The sequence below is a fragment of the Schistocerca gregaria genome, chromosome 3 (genome assembly GCF_023897955.1).
Source record: "Schistocerca gregaria isolate iqSchGreg1 chromosome 3, iqSchGreg1.2, whole genome shotgun sequence".
In the NCBI taxonomy this organism is placed as follows: domain Eukaryota; kingdom Metazoa; phylum Arthropoda; class Insecta; order Orthoptera; family Acrididae; genus Schistocerca; species Schistocerca gregaria.
In genome coordinates this window covers 355966668-355988020 of record NC_064922.1, presented here as the reverse complement: position 1 = coordinate 355988020, position 21353 = coordinate 355966668, and the positions used below count along the sequence as shown (strand labels likewise).

Here is a 21353-nt window from a genome sequence, read left to right as displayed (position 1 = left end):
ACACATTATACAGTTGCACATTAAATGTGTAGGCTTGTTGTACAACAGGAACTATTCCACTCGCCAGCCTGACAGCAGTGCTGTAAGCTGACTGGATGACACTAACTAAATAAAAACACTTCAGGTGCACTGTAGTATCGGATACACAATGATAGCGAGTCGATTGCTGGTATACTAGAATTGCTTGTCTGCAGTGGCTGTTCTTATCTCAAGGCCGTGGGGCGGTGGTACCTGGGAACCCCAAGGGTTATGGCCTGAGGCATGCTTGGATTGGCCCCGCCATAGATGCTGCACTGGCTTGCAGCATCTTTGCAGTGGTTGACCTCTTGCTTTGAGTTTTGGTATTTGACAACACAACACTTAATATTAACAATATTAGGAAAGAGTAGATTGCTACTCAGCTAAAGATGATAAATATAGTTGTTGACTGGCACAGTGATAATACTGTTATGCATTTAACTTGTATTCAAAGCCTGCTTCAGTGTAGAAAACACATGCACACTCATTCAGACAAGCAAGCACATGGCATGCACAAATGGCTGGCATCTCTGGCAGCTCAGATCAGAATATGTTCCAGTCTGAGCTGCTGGAGATGGCAGGCATGTGTGGGAGATGTGATTGCATGTGTTACGTGTATGTGTATTTTATTTTCTGAAGAAGGCTTTGGTCAAAAGCTAAATGTATTACAGTCTTTTCATTGTGCGTGTCTGCAACTCAACGTGTCATCTTTTACAGCGACCAGCGATCTATCCTTTTCCTAATATTGTTGATACTCCAACCTGGAATTTCCATTGTTTGATTTTTCTCTTAAAATTAAAGTTCTTTGACTGAAACATTTGGCATCTGGTAGACAGCTGTCTTTCACCATGGATTCTACAGACGCTCATTATGCCACATGGGTACTGCTGGGAACATCATAGCAGTTTCAGCTTCCACCAGTTACATAGGAAATTGGGTTGCTACCTCCATTTGCCTTTAACATAAATGAGAGAGAAAACTAATATTAATAAATGATTCTTTAAAAACTTGAGAAATAAAAGATATGTTAATATTATGACTGAAATTATATTTCAACAGAGACTGAATATGATCTGTCACTTCTTGGGCAATGCACATACTATGTGAACTGGATGTTTGATTGCACAGACAGTGAAAAGGCATGAGGGTAATTGTGTCTTAAGCTCCAACTCACTGTCATGTTTAGTGGTTCTTTGCTGGAGTGGCTTAGGAGTGTACAAGGATCTTACATAGGTTGGGTTTGTTTCAGAATATAAACTTGTAAGGGAGGGAAAGTGAGTGTAAAAGATATTCCGTATTTCAGAGGATGATGTGATTAAAAATTTAATTTACTTTAATGATTGATGATGAGTAATTTTGATTCTTCTTCCTACCACCATTATGAGACAAGTTTCCAGGTGATCTACAGTAATTGCTTGGTTCATGTCTCTCACCTGATCTCAACTGCCACCAATCTCTCTTGTAGTATCTTCTGCAATTCCTTTTTCCTTTGATTCCTTTTTTCGCACTTCCTGTTTTCTTTTCATATTTTCTGTTTCTGTCTTTGTTTGTGTGTTTTGTACCACTTCTTCAGTTTCCCTGATCTCTACTTCTACTTCCATATATCTGACTCATCAGCCTTCTCCCCCCCCCCCCCTCCCCCCTTCATGCCCACTCATACCCCCTTCACCCTCGCCCATCTCTCTCAATTCCAGTCTTCAGAGTTTCAAGTCTCATCCATGTCTGGAATCACCATTAATTTTCCTGTCATTTTGGTGCCTTTCTCTTCAAGTCTATTAATTTCCTATCTAATATGCTATTATTAACATTTCCTCCAAATCTGTTGTCTTCTTTCTGGTTGAAATCTTGGTTCTGAAAGCCTTTTTTGTCATCTTCTGTTAATTTTTATTGGTCCCATGCTGTTTGAGAAGTGCAAATGCATGTCTCTCACTATAACTGATGATGATCCATTGATGAAGCTCAAGGCAAGAAAATAACAGTTTACTGAGTAACAAATGCTCTCTCTGGTCATGATGCACAGTTAGAACATAGCACCTTACATTGTGGATACTCCTCAGTGGAACTCAGTTAGAATAGTTAATGACTCCAGGATAAATGTTTTTAAGAACAGTTTACAGGACATGACATGGGATGTAATTTACAATGAAACAAATCTAACATAAAATTTAATCTATTCTGTGGTAAATTCATATCATTATTTGAAGACAGCTTACCGCATAAGCTAATCAGAGGGGACAGTAAACTGGCATGTAAAAAAACCATAGCTCACTTGAGGGATTAAAATATATTGCAAAAGGAAGAGGGAAATATATCTTTTGGTAAGAACAGCAAGGGATCCTGCAGTAGTTGCACACTACAAAATCTACTCAAAATTACGAAGAAAGGTTGTTAAAAAAATCAGAGAACATGCATGTATTGTAAGATATCAGCACTTCCAGCAACAGACTTAAGGCTAAATTGAATTTAGTGAAACTAGAGAGGTAGCAAATGCATGGCATTGTGTTGAAAATGTAACTTACATAAAATTATTTCATATGAATGTATCATCAACTTCTCCTTCTGAAATTAAGAAAATTACACTTTCTCTAAAAAATAAAAGCTCGTCTGGCTTTGGTGATGTTTGCAATAGAGTACTAAAAATTTGTGCTGATGTAATAACTCCAGTCTTATATGAAATATGCATTTGGTTGGTTTGTTGGTTGGTTGGTTGGTTGGTTGGTTGGTTGGTTGTGTGGGGGGAGGGGGGTTGAAGAGGGACCAGAGAAATATGCCTTTGTTAAAGATAAGAGAGATGTCAGTAACTACTGATCTGTTTCACTTCTGACATCATTCCCAAACTTTTTGAGAAGATGATGTATTCTAGAAGAGAATCTCACCGTAGCAATAATAGTATCCTTAGCTAATCACAGTTTGGGTTTCAGCAGGGTTGCTCTACTGAGAATGCCATATACATGTACGCTTACCAGATTTTGCAAGCATTAAATAATAAAATAGTGCTGGTTGGTATTTTCTGCGACCATTCCAATGCATTTGACTATGTGGTTCATAGTATTCTCCTAGATAAATAGACATTTTGTAGGATTGATGGTATATCCAACCAATTAATAATTTCATATCTAACCAAAAGAATGCAAAAAGTTGTACTTAATAATTCAAGAAATGTAGCGCAGGGACATAATTCTGACTGGGGAGAAATCACGTGGGGTTCCCTAAGGTTCAGTCGTAGGTCCACCACTGTTCCTCATTTATGAGGCGTCCAGAAGCAAAATGCAGTGAGTGCACTATAACATTTTTTTCAGGAAACGCACAAACTTCTTACTTACTTCATATGGCAGATATTTGAAATTCATTTTCATCATAGATTTATGCGTAATTAAGGAGTATACTTCTGACAATCCCTGAAACATTCAGCTTTTATTTTGCTAGTTATTACCTAAAATAATTTGGATTCACTGAGTTTTGCCCCTGTTCCCAGGGATCTACAGAGTTATGCTTCTGTAGATATCGATGTGCATATATTATCGTTAACTAAAAAAAGACACCTTAATACTGTTACAAAAGATTTAATGACTAAAACTGAATGTGATTACAATTTCTGTGACATTAAACAATAATTTGAAAGTAGTTAATATATCATAAGCTTTCAAGTCTTGACATGTCCCCTCTAAATTACACTGGCAACTCATTGTCCTCTGGATGAATTTCAAAGTCTGAATCTTCATCTGCATTGTTCCCAGCCATCTGACAATGGATTACATTCTTGTAGAAAGCAAGATTTTGGTTTTCTTCCCAAATGTGCCCGAAGTGCTTATTGAGGAGGGAATCAATATCCCTCACTTTAGCTTCCTTTAAGGCTCTTCCAATTCTGATAACGTTTGGCTGCATGGATGAGTAGGCTTTGCCTCGTCTGCATATCCCTCTTCCTTCACCAGCATCCATTCTATAAGCCACTTCACCTCTTACTAGTGCATTTCTTTGTTTAGTTCTGGTGATCACAACCCATTTTACAGGGGCAAATCTGAAGTGTCATTGACTAGGTGGCTTAGCTTAATGACATCAGCAACTGAATCCTTCCAACACAGATTGTTGACATCTACTCCTAATTGCAAAACTATTCCGTGATCCTCAAACACGTCTTTGTAATCACTCGATAATTTTGACTTTAGACCTGAGAACGTATTCTGTTTGGCCAAAAATTCTGTCGGGTGGTAGAAACAAATGTCCAATATCTTCACTCGTTTCACGTTGACAGGAGCTTCTTGTGTTAGCCAATAGCACAGCATACCCAAAATCGTCTGGTTTTTGTTTTGCCCTCCACAACTGTCTGAAATCAGATGGATTGTATGGATGTCAGTTAGGCCTGTAGATGTTAACCTCTGGTGTACACAAGGTTCAATTTCATTGGATCCCTTTACAAAGCCTTTTCCTTTCCATATTTATATAAATGTGTTCGCCTTGTTTTGCCATGAGTGAGATGGTCCTTGAGAGATTGTAAAATTATATGCGTACATTTGACATGTATAATAAGCACTTTGATCTTGCAGTTTAGGCAGTGGAAGGTTTTTCTGGCAGTCAAATGTCAGGGTTATTTCACCGTTGTCCTCAACTTTCAGTATATCATAAAAAGCATTTGCCTTAGCTTTGTGTAAAGCAAGGCGTGTTGTCAATTCTTGTTTCTTCACCTCATCTTCAGTTGTTCGGGTTAATGGCTTCATTTGTTGTTCTAAACTGATGCACACTGAGCAATAGTCGGTTGCTGGGGAAGCGAAGCTGATATTATAATCAGACACAAAAATATATCTGAAAAACTCTTTTATCCACAGTATTCTCTGGATCCGCATTAAACATTTTCCAAAGCTTTGCAATCGATAATTCACTGGACGTGAAGAGTCTGCTGATTTTTTTTTTCTTTCTTTTTTTTCCCCCACAGCAGTAGTGTGATTGCACTGGTTTCAGCTTCTCAATAAACTCCTTAAACGCATCCTGTTTTCCTTGTAAATATTTGCCATTTGGTCTCCACCTCATCTTTCAATTGTAGCTTCTCCTGTCTGTAAGTGCCGTCAATAGACTCTTTGTATTCTCACTGTTTATATGCCAAGAACACTAGTAAACATCTTTTGGCACACGCACAATTGCTGAGTTTGGTTTACCACTTTCAGATGGGGCAAATAGAATCAGATTGAAGTATTTATGTTTTTCCAAGAATCTGCTGCTTCAATCCGACACCTCCTTGGAGATTCGACTGATGTGTGTATAATTACAAACTTGTCCTGTTTAATTTTGTCTCCAACTTTATAAAAGGCCTGATGTGATCTCCTTATATTCTGCATTGATACTCTTGCACACTGGTATATGATGAAGGTGCATGCTTGCACTGGGGATGAACTGGAAACCCCCTTGCAGAATATCTACCAAAGAACAGTACTAATAAGGAGAAAGTTAGGATAATGTACTAAAAAAAATCATATACTGTACTACGTTTCCTAAATAAATGATTATAAAATCAGTGATGCACTGTTCATTCAAGGAAATCATTCCTGGCTACAGCCATTTGAAATGACCGTAATTTATATTAACATAAACCTGAAACATCACAGTGTAACTTACTGTTTACAGAAATGTTGGTAATGAAATTCTTATTATTTTCATGCAGGGAAATAGCACAAAATACTAGGGTTGAGGTGTAAATCTTTCCTCATTCATTGTGCTTTGTTCCTCTTCCGGTCAGAAGGATTGGCCAATTTTTTATGGCCTTTTCCTTTTGGAACAGATTGTACAAGTCTTCCATCAGTAACATCCTTGATTATGGAGGAGATGATAAAGCACTCTTTGTATTTTATCCATCAAAAATATCACACTCACTCTCCATGCACTCACAAACAAGCTAAGGTAGAAAAACGCATCAATATGGCTAGGTAACAGTTGATGTTCTGCTGTTTTTTGTTTCGCATTATTTTGCAGTAGGTACAACTTCACAAATTGCCACCCATAGGCTCAGAAGCAAAGTTTTTGTAGTAGTAAGCTGGGAAGGCTATATTATTCCAACAAAATATATAATGTGTACAAAGGAGTTTTGCATCTTCAAACCTTTTTAATAATGGTGCATGCTAAGGATACACCAAGTTCTGCTTCTTTATCATACAATGGATTCACTCAGTTTTGCTTTGCAGCCGGAAGTGGAAAGACATAGTTTTGCATCTGCAGACGGTTTTCGAGGTACATAAAAAAAGGTGTTTTGTTCGTGTTTTAAGAGCATAATCAATAGCTGGCAGCACAGAGAACAAAATGATGGCATCAACTCATTTTCGAGAAAAAGTGGATTTACAGCAGTTTGCATCTGGACGCCTTGTATGTAAATGTTCGTCTGTCAAGTATACAATAAACAGAATTAGTTCATTTTGCGTGTGACAGTAGTACTGTGATTAATCCAAGCATACATACAGAAACAGAACAAATGGTAAACAAAGTTTTTAAAAGTATTGTTGACTGGTTTTCTGCAAATGGTCTCACCATCAATTTTAAAAAGGCATGACATATTCAGTTATGCACATCTGGAGGTATCACACCAATGATAAATGTAACACATGGTGAGGTAATAATAAATAGGGTGGAAACTTCAAATTCTTAGGGGTCCATATTGATGAGAATTTAAATTGGAATAAACACATTTTGGAACTCCTAAAGCAAATTAATTCATCCACATTTGCTCTTAGAATCATTGCAAATCTGGGGGAGAGACAAATCAGTAAGTTGACTTATTTTGCATGTTTACATTCAACAGTTTCATATGGAATATTGTTGTGGGGTAACTCACCTTTAAGAAAAAAAGTCTTCATTGCGCAAAAATTTGTTGTAAGAATAATATGTGGTACTCACTCATGATCATCTTGTAGACATCTGTTTAAGGAGTTGGGCATTCTGACTACTGCCTCACGGTATATTTATTTCCTCATGAAGTTTGTTGTTAATAATCCACTGTGGTTCAAATGGAACAATGAGGGGCATAATTACAATACCAGAAGGAAAAATGGCATTCATTACTCCACATAAAGGTTGTCTTCTTCACAAGAAGGGGTGCACAATGTTCCAGTGAAAATTTTTGATCGCTTATCCAGTGATATAAAATGTCTGGTAGACTGCAAAGTAAAATTTTATGACAACTGAGAAAGTTTCTGCTTGACAACTACTCCTGCTCTGCAGAAGAATTTCTATTACTTTAGTGTATAAAAGATGGTGGTTAGGAATTACTAACTCACGTCTTTGTATCTTTTTTTTTTGGGGGGGGGGGGAAAGCTGTAGAAATATTTGGAATGTAACCAAATGTACAAATTAATTTGTGATGTGAGTGTAAAATGACTTGTTTTGCCTCATTATGATTTATTGTGCAAAATGATCCAGGAACGTGTAACTAACTAACTAATAAAGAACAAGATATACATAATCATGGAGTGGCTATCAACAAATGTATAATTTCCATTATCGAAAGAGGATGGAGTACTGTAAACAGCAAAAGACGAAAATCTATTTTTGGCAGTAAAAATGGATTGTGCTACAGTGTAAATTTTAATTTCCCCTCAAAGCATGTGTTATCAAATATGTCAACACAGTGGCTTCTCCAAATTTAACAATAATGGCCATGTTTTCCTTAGAAAATGAAATACAATTTACTGACTTAATTGGAAAGAACATTTACCATAAGGAGGGTGTCTTGGTTCAGTTACAGCATCATTTTTGTGTCAGTGAAATCAGCAACTAAGTTAACGCTTTAAATAAAGAGTTTGGTATTGCACTCAGCTACTGAAGACTTGAGATTCAAACCCCTGTCTGATCATCCAGATCCAGATTCAGGTTTTCGTTGGTCCCAGTACTTCATCTAAGGCAACTTCTGTGATCGTTCCTTTTGCGGAGGACACATGTGACTTCGTTCTTCAATCTTTATCCTTATCCAGTCTGAGTATGTGTGCTGTTCCTGATGATACAGTTGGCTGGAAGTTAAACTTTAATTTATACTAATCGTTTATAAAGAAAAGTTGTTGTTTAATGTTGTTACCAAAAATCTCAAAAAGATCCTGATTAAATTACTTCAAATTTTTACATGATACTCCTAATAAACATTTGAATGTACAGAGGCTACATATTTTTTTATTTAGCAAATGCAAAACATTGCTGGGTTCACAATTTTTTTATATTGATAATATTTCTGACCTTGTTGTTATCAGCAGTATGCAGATTATACTTTTTTGAAATATTTATGCTTTGTTTCCAAATTTGCTTTACCATAGTGGACAATCCAGGATAGCAAACTCAACTTTAGATGAATCACTGTTGGCTTTTCAACATCTGCTCTTCACACACACACACACACACACACACACACACACACACACACACACACACACACACACACACACAAAACTTCAGAGAGCGTACTTACACTAACCTTTGGTGAGTGGCCATTATGGCAAAGTGTTGGGGGAAGAAAAAGATGTATAGCAATAGAGAGAAAGGGAAGCTCCACAGTGTGTGGAGGTGGTAGCAAAACATTCGGAAACAGGAGTTTCATGTGGCCAAATAGTGTGTTGTCGCATTTCTGTTTTCTCTACCATTTTCTTATCTACTGCATCCTTCTTTGTAATTTCTTACCTGCAGAGTTAGGGAATAATTTGTTACTTGTAGTGCCATTACTAGAAACTGTTACTTCTCAAAGTTAACAGTCAGTTATGGTGTTATTATTTCTGAAAAGTAACTTCTTCTTCTTATGCTTCTTTAGGACCCTTCAGGATAAGATGTTGCTCGTTTTGCACATCATCTTTCTTCCCAATAGCTCTTCATTCTCTTGCGTCTTCTATTTCTTTCTTCTTCTGTTAAGACAACTTTGATTTTGGTGCTAAGTAACTATAACTGCAAATAAGTTAATTTTGTCAGTAACCATGTAACAAAAGTATCATTCATTTTTTCATCACATGTCTCATGTTTTGTTATGACAATCTAAAGACAGCCTAATGCTGGCTGTTATTCTCGGAGGGGGGGGGGGGGGGACAAGCAGTATTTGTTTCAAAATTATCTTTTCAACAATAACTGCATTACACTGCTGAAAACCTTTGAGTTTGCTGTGGCTGGTGGTGACATATCTCCTTTCTGCAGCTCAGCTTAACAACATGCCTTACTGGTATTTTTGTTTACATCTTTTTCTTCCATGTGTCACTTGGGCATCAGTATATCTGCTATTTATTATCATTTGTGCATAACACTTAAAACAAATGTAGAAAATGTTTGATGTGTTTTCAAGGTCTATTCATTGACTTTTCAACTACATTATTTTAACGTGTTTTAGAAGATTCATTGGAATAACTGGTCACTGGCATGATCCAGTTGCACTGAAAACAAAAACTGTAGTGTTGGCACACAGACATATGAAATGAAGACATATTTACAATGCTCTGGCCAAGGAAATAAGTGATAGTTGGTTGGAATATCAAATATGAAATGAAGTACGTAGCATCATGACAGACAATGGTACAAACTTTTGCAAGCCTTTCAGGTTCTTCCACAGGCATCATATTACCGATGAACAAGAACACAATAATGAAATTGATGATGATTTAGACTTTATAAATTCCGTCCATATGTTAGAATAAGTAAGTATAAGTGAAAGTGCTGAAAAAGATATACTATTGTCTCCTCACTACTGTTGAGTAAGTCATACATTGCATTTGATTGCCATGAAATATTTCAAACATGCACTTGAAAACGTAAAATTCAGAAAAGTTTCAAGGATGTCCAGGGGGAAGTGCTTCAAGCCTTGGTACAAACAGACTCAGTCAACACAAGTTGTAGACCATATCGAAGATACTTGTAGTGTCTGCCTGTTAACACCTGTATGTACGAGATGGAATTCAATGTAAAAGGGTTGGAACTTAAATAGTGGCAACTATTTATTCACAACCGATACAAAAGAGTTGCATGTCTGCACCTGTTACTGTCTTTCAAAATAGTCGCCACCCTTGTGTATAACCCGTTGCCAGTGATTTGGAAGGCGTATACCATTAGCAGAGTCTGTTCTGTTGATGATGCAAATGGAGTTTTCTACTGCCTGTCAAATCTCTGGAACAGTTCTGAAGTGAATGCCATGAAGTGGTTTCTTCATCTTCGGAATCAAATCAAGGTCACAAGGACTTCAGTCCGGGGCGTATGGTGGATTGTACAGTACTTCCCAGTCCCATTGACTGAACAGAGCAGCCACAGCTTGTGTTGCATATAACACCATCATAGTCGTACACGAGATTCACCATAACTTTAGACCGTTCCATTCGCACCATCACCAGAACAGGCTCTGCTGACGATATACTACACCTTCCTCGTTGCTGGCAATGGGTTCCACACAATGCTGGTGGCTACTTTAAAGGAAAGTTACAAGTGGAAACATGTAACTCTTTTGTATCGGTTGTGAATAAAAGGTTGCCACTATTTAAGTTACAACCCTCGTATGAGACTGTCCAACAGATCTGCAAATTGATGGAATGTTCCAATGAAAATATTGAGAGTTGCATGGATATCTGTTCATTGGCAAGACTAATCCCTGCAGAAGTTACTTTAAAATATTGAGAGTTGCATGGATATCTGTTCATTGGCAAGACTAATCCCTGCAGAAGTTACTTTACCGAGAGAATTTTGTGAAGTGATGAGTCCATTGGCACAGGCTCTGAAATTGCTACAAGGTGAACATAATGTAACTGCTTGGAAACAAAAGCTGAATAATGTATTCACTAAGAAGACACTGCGCAGATCTATGCTTGATGCAGTTCTTCTGGGATTGCTAATGAGGCTTGAGTGCACATTTGAAAATAAATACCTGTTTCTGTGTGCATGCTTCCACCCAAAATTCAGAGCACATGCCTTTGCAGCCAATGGTCATGTGCTGGAAACCATTTTGCAAGCAACAGCTGTAAGGGAGTCTCTCAGGTAAGAAGCAGAAGCTCTTGAGAAGTAGGAGCAAGAATTTTTTCCGCTTTGAGAGACAAAATACACTTATCTCATGTGCTCAACAGGAACTTGAACAATTTTTACTAGATTCTTCAAAAAATATGTTACCAAATTATGCCTTTCACAAATTAAGTACATGACAAAACATCATTACAGCGTCAATCATTTACATAAAAAGAACCGAAATGTCCAGCACTTATCAAAAACAAAGTGGAACAGTCATTCATCCTGTCATCATGGGTGCTTTTCATTGGACTTTGAGAGCTTCAGTATCTTGTATACTCTCCATGAGTGTTTGTCATTGCCTTATATGAATGTGGTATGCTCTGTGTAGGTCTACGGAAATCACCCTGTGGGATCCAGTCCCATTCTTCAGTGAGAGTTCTGGGAGAGTCTGTGATGGAACAGGATGACCACAAACAAGTATGTTGAACATGTCCCACATATGCAAGATGGGGTTTAGGTCAGGACTCACTGCCACCCATTCCATGACGTCAATCTCCAAGCTTTGCAAGACATCGCTTCTGATGCCTGCCACATGGGCTCTGGCATTAGAAGGAATTCAGGGCCACCATCATATGCAGCAGCCACCACTACAGGATCTGTTCGAAGTACTGCCTGGCAGAAAGGCGACCATGAATGATGACAAGATTTGTATGGCTGTTAACAGTGAAGACTTATCACAACATCATTTAACCTTGGGAACCTGTCGATTTCTTAAACAATATTTGGCAGGTACCATTTACTATGGGTCACCATACATGAACATGGATATCTCCTTGTGTCAGAGAACATCTGGACTCGTCTGTGAATAACACATTTCACCAGTTACAAAGTTACCAGTGGGAATGGGAATGGGAGAACTGAAGGTGAGGTCCTAGATGTTGTCATATCAAGAGGGGTACTCAAACAGGACATCAGGTTCTTACAGTCTCATTGTAGTCTGATCGGATGCAGCAACTCCAGTGGACCTTCTGAGATCGTCTTGCAGTGCTGTGGCAGTATCTGTATAAGCTGCAATGCAGAGATGGCCAGGTATTAGGCTTCATGTGAGGTGGTAATACGCTGGCAAATTTGTCCATCTCACCTTGTGTACTGACCTGTCTCCTGAAATGTGTTCACAACCTATGGGTGACACATGGAAAGGCATTGGAATTTGCACCAACATGACCAAAATCTACATTTTTGAATCAGACTGCCCTTGCAACTTGTACAGCATTAAGATGTTGCATTGCATGTTCTTGATTGAATACATTGTCCACAAATGACAACTGCCATCTGTGTGTCTCACTAGAATATACTGGGACACTGGTACTCATGTCTTTCCAGGGGTCACCTTGCATTGTAATGCATAAAAAAGCCAATTGATGACAAATGATTTTAAATGTTGCCTAATTGAAAGTGAAGATCTCAAACCATGTGATAAGTCCGCAGGTACTGCTTGTATCAGAATAGATTCAATGTACCGGACATTGATACACATGTTCCACAAGTTCTTTTGAAAACTGCATAATAAAGGCATACCAACTGGTGCAGCTGTAGAGAGAGATTTTGGTACAGGGGGCATTGTGTTGAAGACAATAAGAGACAAATTAAGAGATGAAAAATTTGAAAAACAACTTTACTTAATCTGAGATTCATTGAGATAGAAGAAGCTGTAGACAATATATTTAATTACTGAGTGACTGATAGCTGGATCTGATACAGTTAGTTTTGATGTATAGTAACTTTAAGTGTAATTTAGCTACTTTTCCTGGGAAGTAACTGTATCTGTAACCAAGTTACTCTCAGTAAGTAACTTTCCCAACACTGCTCATTTGGAATTATGTATAATACTGACAGTCCACCACCTGTTCTCCAGAAATCCATTTCTAACAATTACAACTTTTGTGCATGTTATTTGTTTGTTTTACATTTTACTGATACGTGTAATAATACACATAGTGTTGTAGTTAGGTAGGTCCTTTCCTTTTTTTGTCTGTATGTTTACTTTGACCTGGAAATTTAGTTAGGGATATAAATGCCTTGTTTTGTCTGATTTGTCAAACTTTCAATTTCAGTTTTACTTTGGAGAGTGCCAATCTTTCATTGTTGTCATTCACCCTTTTTTTGAATTTTTACACCAATTATTTATGAAGCAGCCTGCACATATACTTTCAACAGCTTATTGACTGTATTTCAATTGTTTCGTATATGTGCAAATGGGGGCAGTACGCTCTGCTGTGATTCCTGTACATATATTACCTGTTTATATGGGTTGCACAGTTGATGCTATGCAGCTGAAATGAAATGTGTAGTGAAAAATAAAGGAAAATATTCATGTATTCCAAACAGTATGCCAAACATACAGAATATTCACTTCCAGAAATTAGCTTAATTGTATGTTTTGTACTCCACAGTTATTGAAGTCTTTACTAATAACAAGAGGAAAGAGAGCAATAAAGAAGGATTAAAGAACCGGTGTAAGCAATTGTTCCAGGAACGATTGTAGTCCCATAATGAATAACAACACTAGAAATTATACGTCTGTGTGGTATCTGGAAGACTAACACTTCCTGTAGAGACACACTTCTAATAGCATACATTTGATTGTGTTATTGATCACACACATCTTGTATAATATGTCATGCTGTTAAGTGATGTTTCTGTTAAGTGATGTTTCATTTCATCTATTTTTCATATTGTATGTCAATAATCAGTACTCTTTTGCTTATTCATCTACTGAACGTTTTAAGTTCTATTCTCTATGTTTCATTCTAGGTAAGGGAGTGACATGGATTTGTGAGAGTGTTGGTTTTTACCAGAATTTGCCAGCAGGGGCTGTAAGTTTCTCCACTGACAGCTCTTTGTTGGCAGTCGCTTTTGGATGTTGTGTAACAGTCTGGATTCCTGAAACAAATGAGCTCCAATGTAGCCTTACTCATACTACAAATGACAAAACCATTAGGTAATCTTTGATTCATGTTACTCAGTAGTGGAGTACTTAATGCTGTATATACCATATCACATTACAGTCAAACATAAAAATGAAACAGTGGAAATTCCAGGTTGGAATATCAACAAGGCAATGAAAAGATAGTTTGCTACTTATTGTAAAGATGACACCTTGAGATGCAGACAGGCATAACTAAGAGACACTTACATATTCATTCATTCATTCATACATACAAGCAAGCACAGCTCATACTCACATGACTGCCCTCTCCAGTTCCAGTCCAAGCTGCCTGAGATGGCGTTCATTTGTGCGTGAGGTGAGCTTGCTTTGTGTGTGTGTGTGTGTGTGGGTGTGTGGGTGTGTGTGTGTGTGTGTGTGTGTGTGTGTGTGTGTGTGTGTGTGTGTGCACGTGCGTGCCCCTTTTCTGATGAAGACTTTGACCAAAAGCTAATTTGTAAGTGTCTTTAGTTGTGTCTGCCTGCAACGTAAAATGTAAAAATGAGTCTTACAGTTTGTGTGAAAGAATAATGTCACTTATTTACTGAAAGAAGAACAGACACAGTAGGGTTGTTGGCCATGCAAATTGAAAACTGTATTTGCATAACTTCTAGCATTTATATTTCTTACACAGTTCCTTTGTCTGTAAATCTTAAAAGTCAAGCTGTTTCAGGATTTTATGCCTGAGTGTATTAGACTCCATATTCTATTATCTTTATGCAGAGAATTAATAGACAATAACCTGCTTGATATTTTAGTTTTTTATGTAATCTGATGAACCATGGATCTTGCCATTGGTGAGGAGGCTTGCTTGCCTCAGCAATACAGATAGTCATATGTAGGTGCAACCATAATGGAGGGGTATCTGTTGAGAGGCCAGACAAGCGTGTGGTTCCTGAAGAGGAGCAGCAGCCTTTTCAGTAGTTGTAGAGACAACAGTAAACCAAAACGTCCTTGCTGTGCTGGTACTGCGAACAGCTGAAAACAAGAGGAAACAACAGCTGTAATTTTTCCCAAGGGCATGAAGCTCTACTGTATGGTTAAATGATGATGGCATCCACTTGGGTAAAATATTCCGGAGGTAAAATAGTCCCCCCTTTGGATCTCCGGGCAGGGACTACTCAGGCGGATGTCATCATCAGAAGAAACAAAATTGGCGTTCTGTGGATAGGAGTGTGGAATGTAAGATCCTTTAACCGCTCAAGAAAGTTACAAAATTAAAAAAGGAAAATGGATACATTAAAGTTAGATGTAATGGGAATTAGTGAAATTCAATGGCAGGAGTTACAGGATTTTTGGTCAGGCGAATAGAGTGCTATAAATACAAAATAAATTAGGGGTAATGCTGGAGTAGGTTCAGTAATGAATAAAAAATAGGAAAGCAGATAAGCTGCAGTGGACAGCACAGTGAACACGTTATTGTAGCCAATTTAGACATGAAGCCCACACCCACCACAGTAGTACAAGTTTATGTACCAACTAGTTCCACAGATGATGAAGAGATTGAAGAAATGTATGATGAGATAAAAAAAAAAAAAGAATTATTCAGACAGTTAAGGGAGATGGAAATTTGATAGTCATAGGGACTGGAATTCGATAGTATAAAAAGGAAGAAAAGGAAAAGTAGTAGGTGAATATGGACTGGGGAAAGGAATAAGCCCTTGGCAGCATTTTGCACAGAACATAATTTATTCATAGGTAACATTTGAACTAAGAATCATTAAAGAAGGTTGTATACATGGAGGAGACCTGGAGACTCCAGAAGATTTCAGATTGAGTATATAGTGGTAAGACAGAGATTTTGGAACTAGGTTTTAAATTGTAAAACATTTCCAGTGGCAGGTGTGGATTCTGACCACAATTTGTTGGGTATGATTGGTTAGATCAGACTGAAGAAAATGCAAAAATGTATAAATTTAAGGAGATGGGACCTGGATAAACTGAAAGAACAAGAGGTTGTAGAAAATTTCAGAGGGAGCATTAGGGAAAATTTAACAGTAACGGGGAAAAGGAATACAGTAGAAGAATGACTAGCTTTGAGAGATGAAATAGTGAAGGCAGCACAGGATCAGGTAGGTCAAAAGACAAGGGCTAGTGAAAATCCATGGGTAACAAAAGAGGTATTAAATTTAAATGATGAAAGGAGAAAAGATAAAAATGCAGTAAATGAAGCAGGTGAAAGAGAATACAAATGTTTAAAAAAATTATATAACAGGAAGTGCAAAATGGCCAAGCAGGATTGGCTAGAGGACACATGTAAGGATGTAGAAACAAATCATTGGGGGTAAGAAAGATGCCACCCACAGGAAAACTAAAGAGACCAATGGAGAAAAGAGAAGCAGCTGTATGAATATCAAGAGCTCAGATGGAAAACCAGTCCTAAACAAAGAAGGGGAAACAGAAAGGTGGAAGGAATGTATAGAGGGTCTGGACAAGAGTATGTAGATGAAGATGGAGTGGGACATATGGCACTGCGTGAAGAATTTGACAGAGCTCTGAAAGCCTTTAGTTGAAACAAGGCCCTTGTAGTAGACAACATTCCATTGGAACTACTGATAGCCTTGGTAGAGCCAGCCATGTCAGAACTCATCCATCTGGTGAGCAAGAGGCAAAATTCCATCAAACTTCAAGAAGAATATAATAGTTCCAATTCCAAAGAGAGCAGGTGCTGAGGGGTTTGGAAATTACTGAACTATCAGTTTAATAAGTCACGGTTACAAAATACTAACATGAATTCTTTACAGAATAATGGAAAAACAGGTAGAAGCTGTCCTCGGGGAAGACCAGTTTGGATTCTGGAGAAATGTAGGAACACGCGAGGCAATACTGGCCCTATGATTTCTCATAGAGGACAGGTTAAGGAAAGGCAAACCTACATTTATAGTATTTGTAGACTTAGAGAATGCTTTTGACATTGTTGATTGGAATACTCTCTTTCAAATTCTGAAGGTGGCAGTTGTAAAACACAGGGTACGAAAGGCAATTTACAAATTGTACAGAAACCAGATGACAGTTAGACAAGTCAAGGGGCATGAAAGGGAAGCAGTGGTTGAGAAGGGAATGAGACAGGGTTGTAGCCTATCCCCAATATTATTAATTATGTATACTGAGCAAGCAGTAAAGGAGACAAAAGAGAAAATTTTGAGTAGGAATTAAAGTTCAGAGAGAAGAAATAAAAACCTTGAGGTTTGCAAATGAAATTTTAATTCTGTCAGAGACAGCAAAGAACTTGGAAGAGCAGTTGAAGAGAGTGGACAGTGTCTTGAAAGGAGAAAACAAGATGAAAATAAACAAAAGCAAAATAAGGATAATGGAATGTAGTTGAACTAAATCCAGCAATGCTGAGGGAATTAGATTAGGAAATGAGACACTTATAGTAGTGGATGAGTTTTGCTATTTGGACAGCAAAATAACTGATGATGGTCAAAGTAGAGAGGATATAAAATGCTGACTGCCAATGGCAATAAAGCATTTCTGAAGAAGAGAAATTTGTTAACATCGAGTATAGATTTAACTGTCAGGAAGTATTTCCTGAAAGTATTTGTATGGAGTGTAGCCATGTATGGCAGTGAAACATGGACGGTAAACAGAAGAGAATAGAAGCTTTTGAAATGTGGTGCTACAGAAGATTGTTGATGATAAGGCTGGTAGTACACTATCAAATTTCTTTGTCCAATATCTTTGTCAAAGATATTTGATGGTGTAATAGGGAACTTTGTCAGATGTCATCCAATATTTGATCCAATCTAGGGCCTCGCTGTAGATTTGATCAAAGAAGTCGCTTGTCTTCTGTTCACTGCAATGTGACATGTTACCACATGGAGCATCAGCATCGCTGAATTCTGTCGTCTGTAGTGTTTTTATAAACATTACCGGTAAATACAATTGGTGTGTGCTGACAACTACAAAATTAATAGAGATGTATGAAGCTGATGAGGCGCTTTACAACGTGAGACACGCTGAACACAAAAATAGATTACGAAGATTGGAGACCTGACCTAACCTAACCCTCTCCTGTAATGTGTTGCAGTGAGCCTGTCTTCTGCAGATGTAGCAGTTCTTAAGTAAATATTGTTCTTTGTGATATGAGGATACACTTCATTGAGCACATACAGAAATGTATGCTCATCCGTTCTTAAGTAATTGATGTACGACTTGACGTCCTCCACTATAAGATCACGTAACAAGTTTTGTTGAATGCTTTTATCGTGTCGTCGTAAAACCCACGGCTTCACCCAGGTATGTTTCCTTTTTTTTCCCCCCCCGCTTCTCTTCCGCATGTGTACACAGTGCAATTGAGGTACATGCAACTGCTGCGGTTAATAGCAAGTTGTTGTTGTCAGCCATCTTGAACTTTGATACAATATGATGACAGCGTAATACCCCTTCTAGCGCTGCGTCAAAGATGTTTGTCAAATATATTTGACGGAATATTTGATCACATCTTTCATCAAATCTTTGACAAAGAAATTAGATAGTGTAATACTGGCCTAAGATAGGTAGATCATGTAACTAATTAGGAGGTACTGAATAGAATTTGGCAGAAGAGAAATTAGTGGCACAACCTTGTGTTGGGGGGGAGGGGGGGTAAAAATTGAAGAGAGAAACCAAGAGATGAATAAAATAAGCAGATTCAAAAGGATGAAGAGGCTTGCACAGGATACAGTAGCATGGAGAGCTGCATCAAACCAGTCTTTGGCTGGAAGACAACGACTTATAATCTTATTTTGGCTTTATTGTTTCATCAGTGTATATCCTGACATTGTAAATGGACATATGTCAACTTTGGGTATACTGTTGCTGCTGTCCTTGGTTGATGGACATAATATTTTTTCAGTAACATTTTTAAAGTTGTTCACTGATTTGATGTTGCATGTGTATTATAATAAGTTTTTCATTATTTCGATAGTTGTAGACACTCAAATTTGGAAGCTAGTTCTTTACTCACAGATATTTATCTAAGACTCAAAATAATAAAAAAAAATATTGTAATATACAACAAACATCAAATAATTGAACAGCTTTAAAATGTCACTGAAAAAATATTACATACGACGACTATGGGAGCAGTAATAGTTTACTTATAGTTATAGTCAGGACATATACTGATGAAGGCTGTAAAGCCGACAAGCATATACACAAAAATAAAATATGAAGCAGGATACTGTCTAGTAATTCTCTGCATAATGTCCTATTGTGACATAATATATGCTGCAGGTCACATAATAAAGAAACTTATAGAAATTTTATTACTTTCGTTGTGACCTCAACTTGTTGCCACTCATTTTATGTCTTTAAGATAAATTTCATTCTTTGACAATCATCAATGTATTCAGAATAATTAAATAAACAGCAGTATTGATAGTGGTAAGTAGTAGTAGTAGTAGTAGTAGTAGTAGTAGTAGTAGTAGGAGGAGGAGGAGGAGGAGGTGTACAATACGTAACTATAATCTGTTTAAAATAATTTGTTACTTGACACTTCATTCTTCCAATCTGATTTCCTCCGATCAGAGCTCTCCCCATCACAATGCAGCAATTTTCCCCATTGCTACTGTGCTCCCAACAGTGATGAATAATGCATTGTATACTACATGGGTGCTCTGTTTCAGATGTTTTGACTTATAACTTACTGTTTGCTATATTTCGGTTACTATTTTTGGTGTCTTTATCATGTCTGTTGAAATACAAAATAAAAGAGGGTAGACTCAAGTTTCAGGATCCAAACACAATAGCAAAGAAAGGCAGACAAGGAATTGCTTTTAAAGGATAATCAAGACAATTCTTGTGTGAATACTTTTAAAAATAAGAGATGGGCAAACTTATCATACCAGCCACCTCAGCAGAGCTGGAATGGGTACGGGGTGAATGACAGTTAGTGTGGTATTGGCAGTGAAAATACATGGAAGAGAACACTAAAACAGGGCTTGCAAACCATGATAGACGAAGTAAGAAGAGAAATGTTTAGAAACACCTAACTGTTCTGGATCCTATGACACAAGATGCAATTCAGTGTAGCATTGAATGTTATCATCTTGGAATGCATCATACTGTAGATAATCCTCTTACGACACTGTGTGAGTCCAATCTTTTTAAGAGCAGTAAATCATCATTAAGATGTATCCTCAAGAATTTTGGTTTGAAATGCAGAATTATTTCAGGTCATAAAATGTTGACAGAGTGAGCAGATATAATTTTGGTGATCTGGATTCCTGCAAGAAGTGAAAGATTTCAATTTTGAAATCATGATTTGGATCAGTGAAATATGGGTAACAGGTGGTCATACTTTAACAAAATATTGGAGTGATAACATGGGATTATGAGTTACCACTCCCCCCCCTCTACCTCCTTCCTTTAGCAATGGCGTTTTTTTTTACATGTTCGTATGTGCCATCATGTTGTTTCTTGCTGTCAGTTTCTTGTACAATAAAATATTATGGTCAAGTACTATAAAGAAATTAATCATTTTCAAATTTAGAAAATCTGCCAATAATTATAGTAATTCTTCATGCCAGTGGTTATTAAAAGCAACCTGAACATCTTTGTTTGCAATAAACATGAATACAGATGCAAATTCTGCCTCAGCATGTGGAAATACAAATTTAGATGTTCCATAATAAATTGTATCCAGATGAACTGTTTTATCAGAGATAGTTTGAAATTGTGTTATTTTGTACATATAAAAATTAAAAAAGTATTATCAGAGATAGTTTGAAATTGTGTTAATTTGTACATATAAAAATTCAAAAAGTAAACTATTTTTGATTATAGGTATTCATCTGGTGAAGCCCAGATTGAAAAGAGAATGTATGCAAAAATGCGTTTGAGAAGTAGAGTGTACCAATGTGTGAATTCAGCAATGTATCAAAGTGCGTACACTTGTAAGTTATGCTTTGAAACAATGTCCACTGCGGGTGGTTGAAAGCTCTCTATCAGATACATTCCACGTATGACAATGTTGGACACAGCTATGGAATCTAGCTTCTTGTAATAAAGAATGCATATGTATGTTTGCAAGCTAAAATTGGTGTTATGCAGATACTTCAACATGACAGGTTTAGGAGGGGGATGTTTTGAACTATGGTTGTGTAAGATACCAGTACTGATACGTCGTGAGCTACCTTGTTTGTGATGCTGCCACCTCATCAAACAATTGTGTGATAGCTGCTACCAAAAGCTTAATGCAATCCACTTTGATTTGGGTTGTGTGTTGCTCATTGCTCTATTTTCTTATTGTGTAATTAGTGAAGAGAGTAACCCTGGTTCATCATGGTGTTAGAGAATGACACACACAACAGTGGAAGGGACTGCCAATTTGTATGACTGTGTGTCAATTCAGTTTTCACAGAAACATAGAACTTGTGTGTAGGCTGGCTGCACTGCTAAAGGGAGATGGAGCCTGTTCCCCTGCACCATTCCTCTC

At 37.4% G+C, this 21353-nt stretch overlaps 1 protein-coding gene across 1 annotated transcript in view; it reads left to right on the top strand.

Moving 5' to 3' along the window:
- The window catches only part of LOC126356155 (WD repeat-containing protein 75-like), a 209767-nt gene that overhangs the window by 42062 nt on the left and 146352 nt on the right, over nucleotides 1-21353 (top strand). The window contains exon 10 of the mRNA XM_050006899.1: nucleotides 13762-13948. Within this exon, the coding sequence (XP_049862856.1) occupies nucleotides 13762-13948 (187 nt within the window). The remainder of the gene's footprint in view (nucleotides 1-13761; nucleotides 13949-21353) is intronic.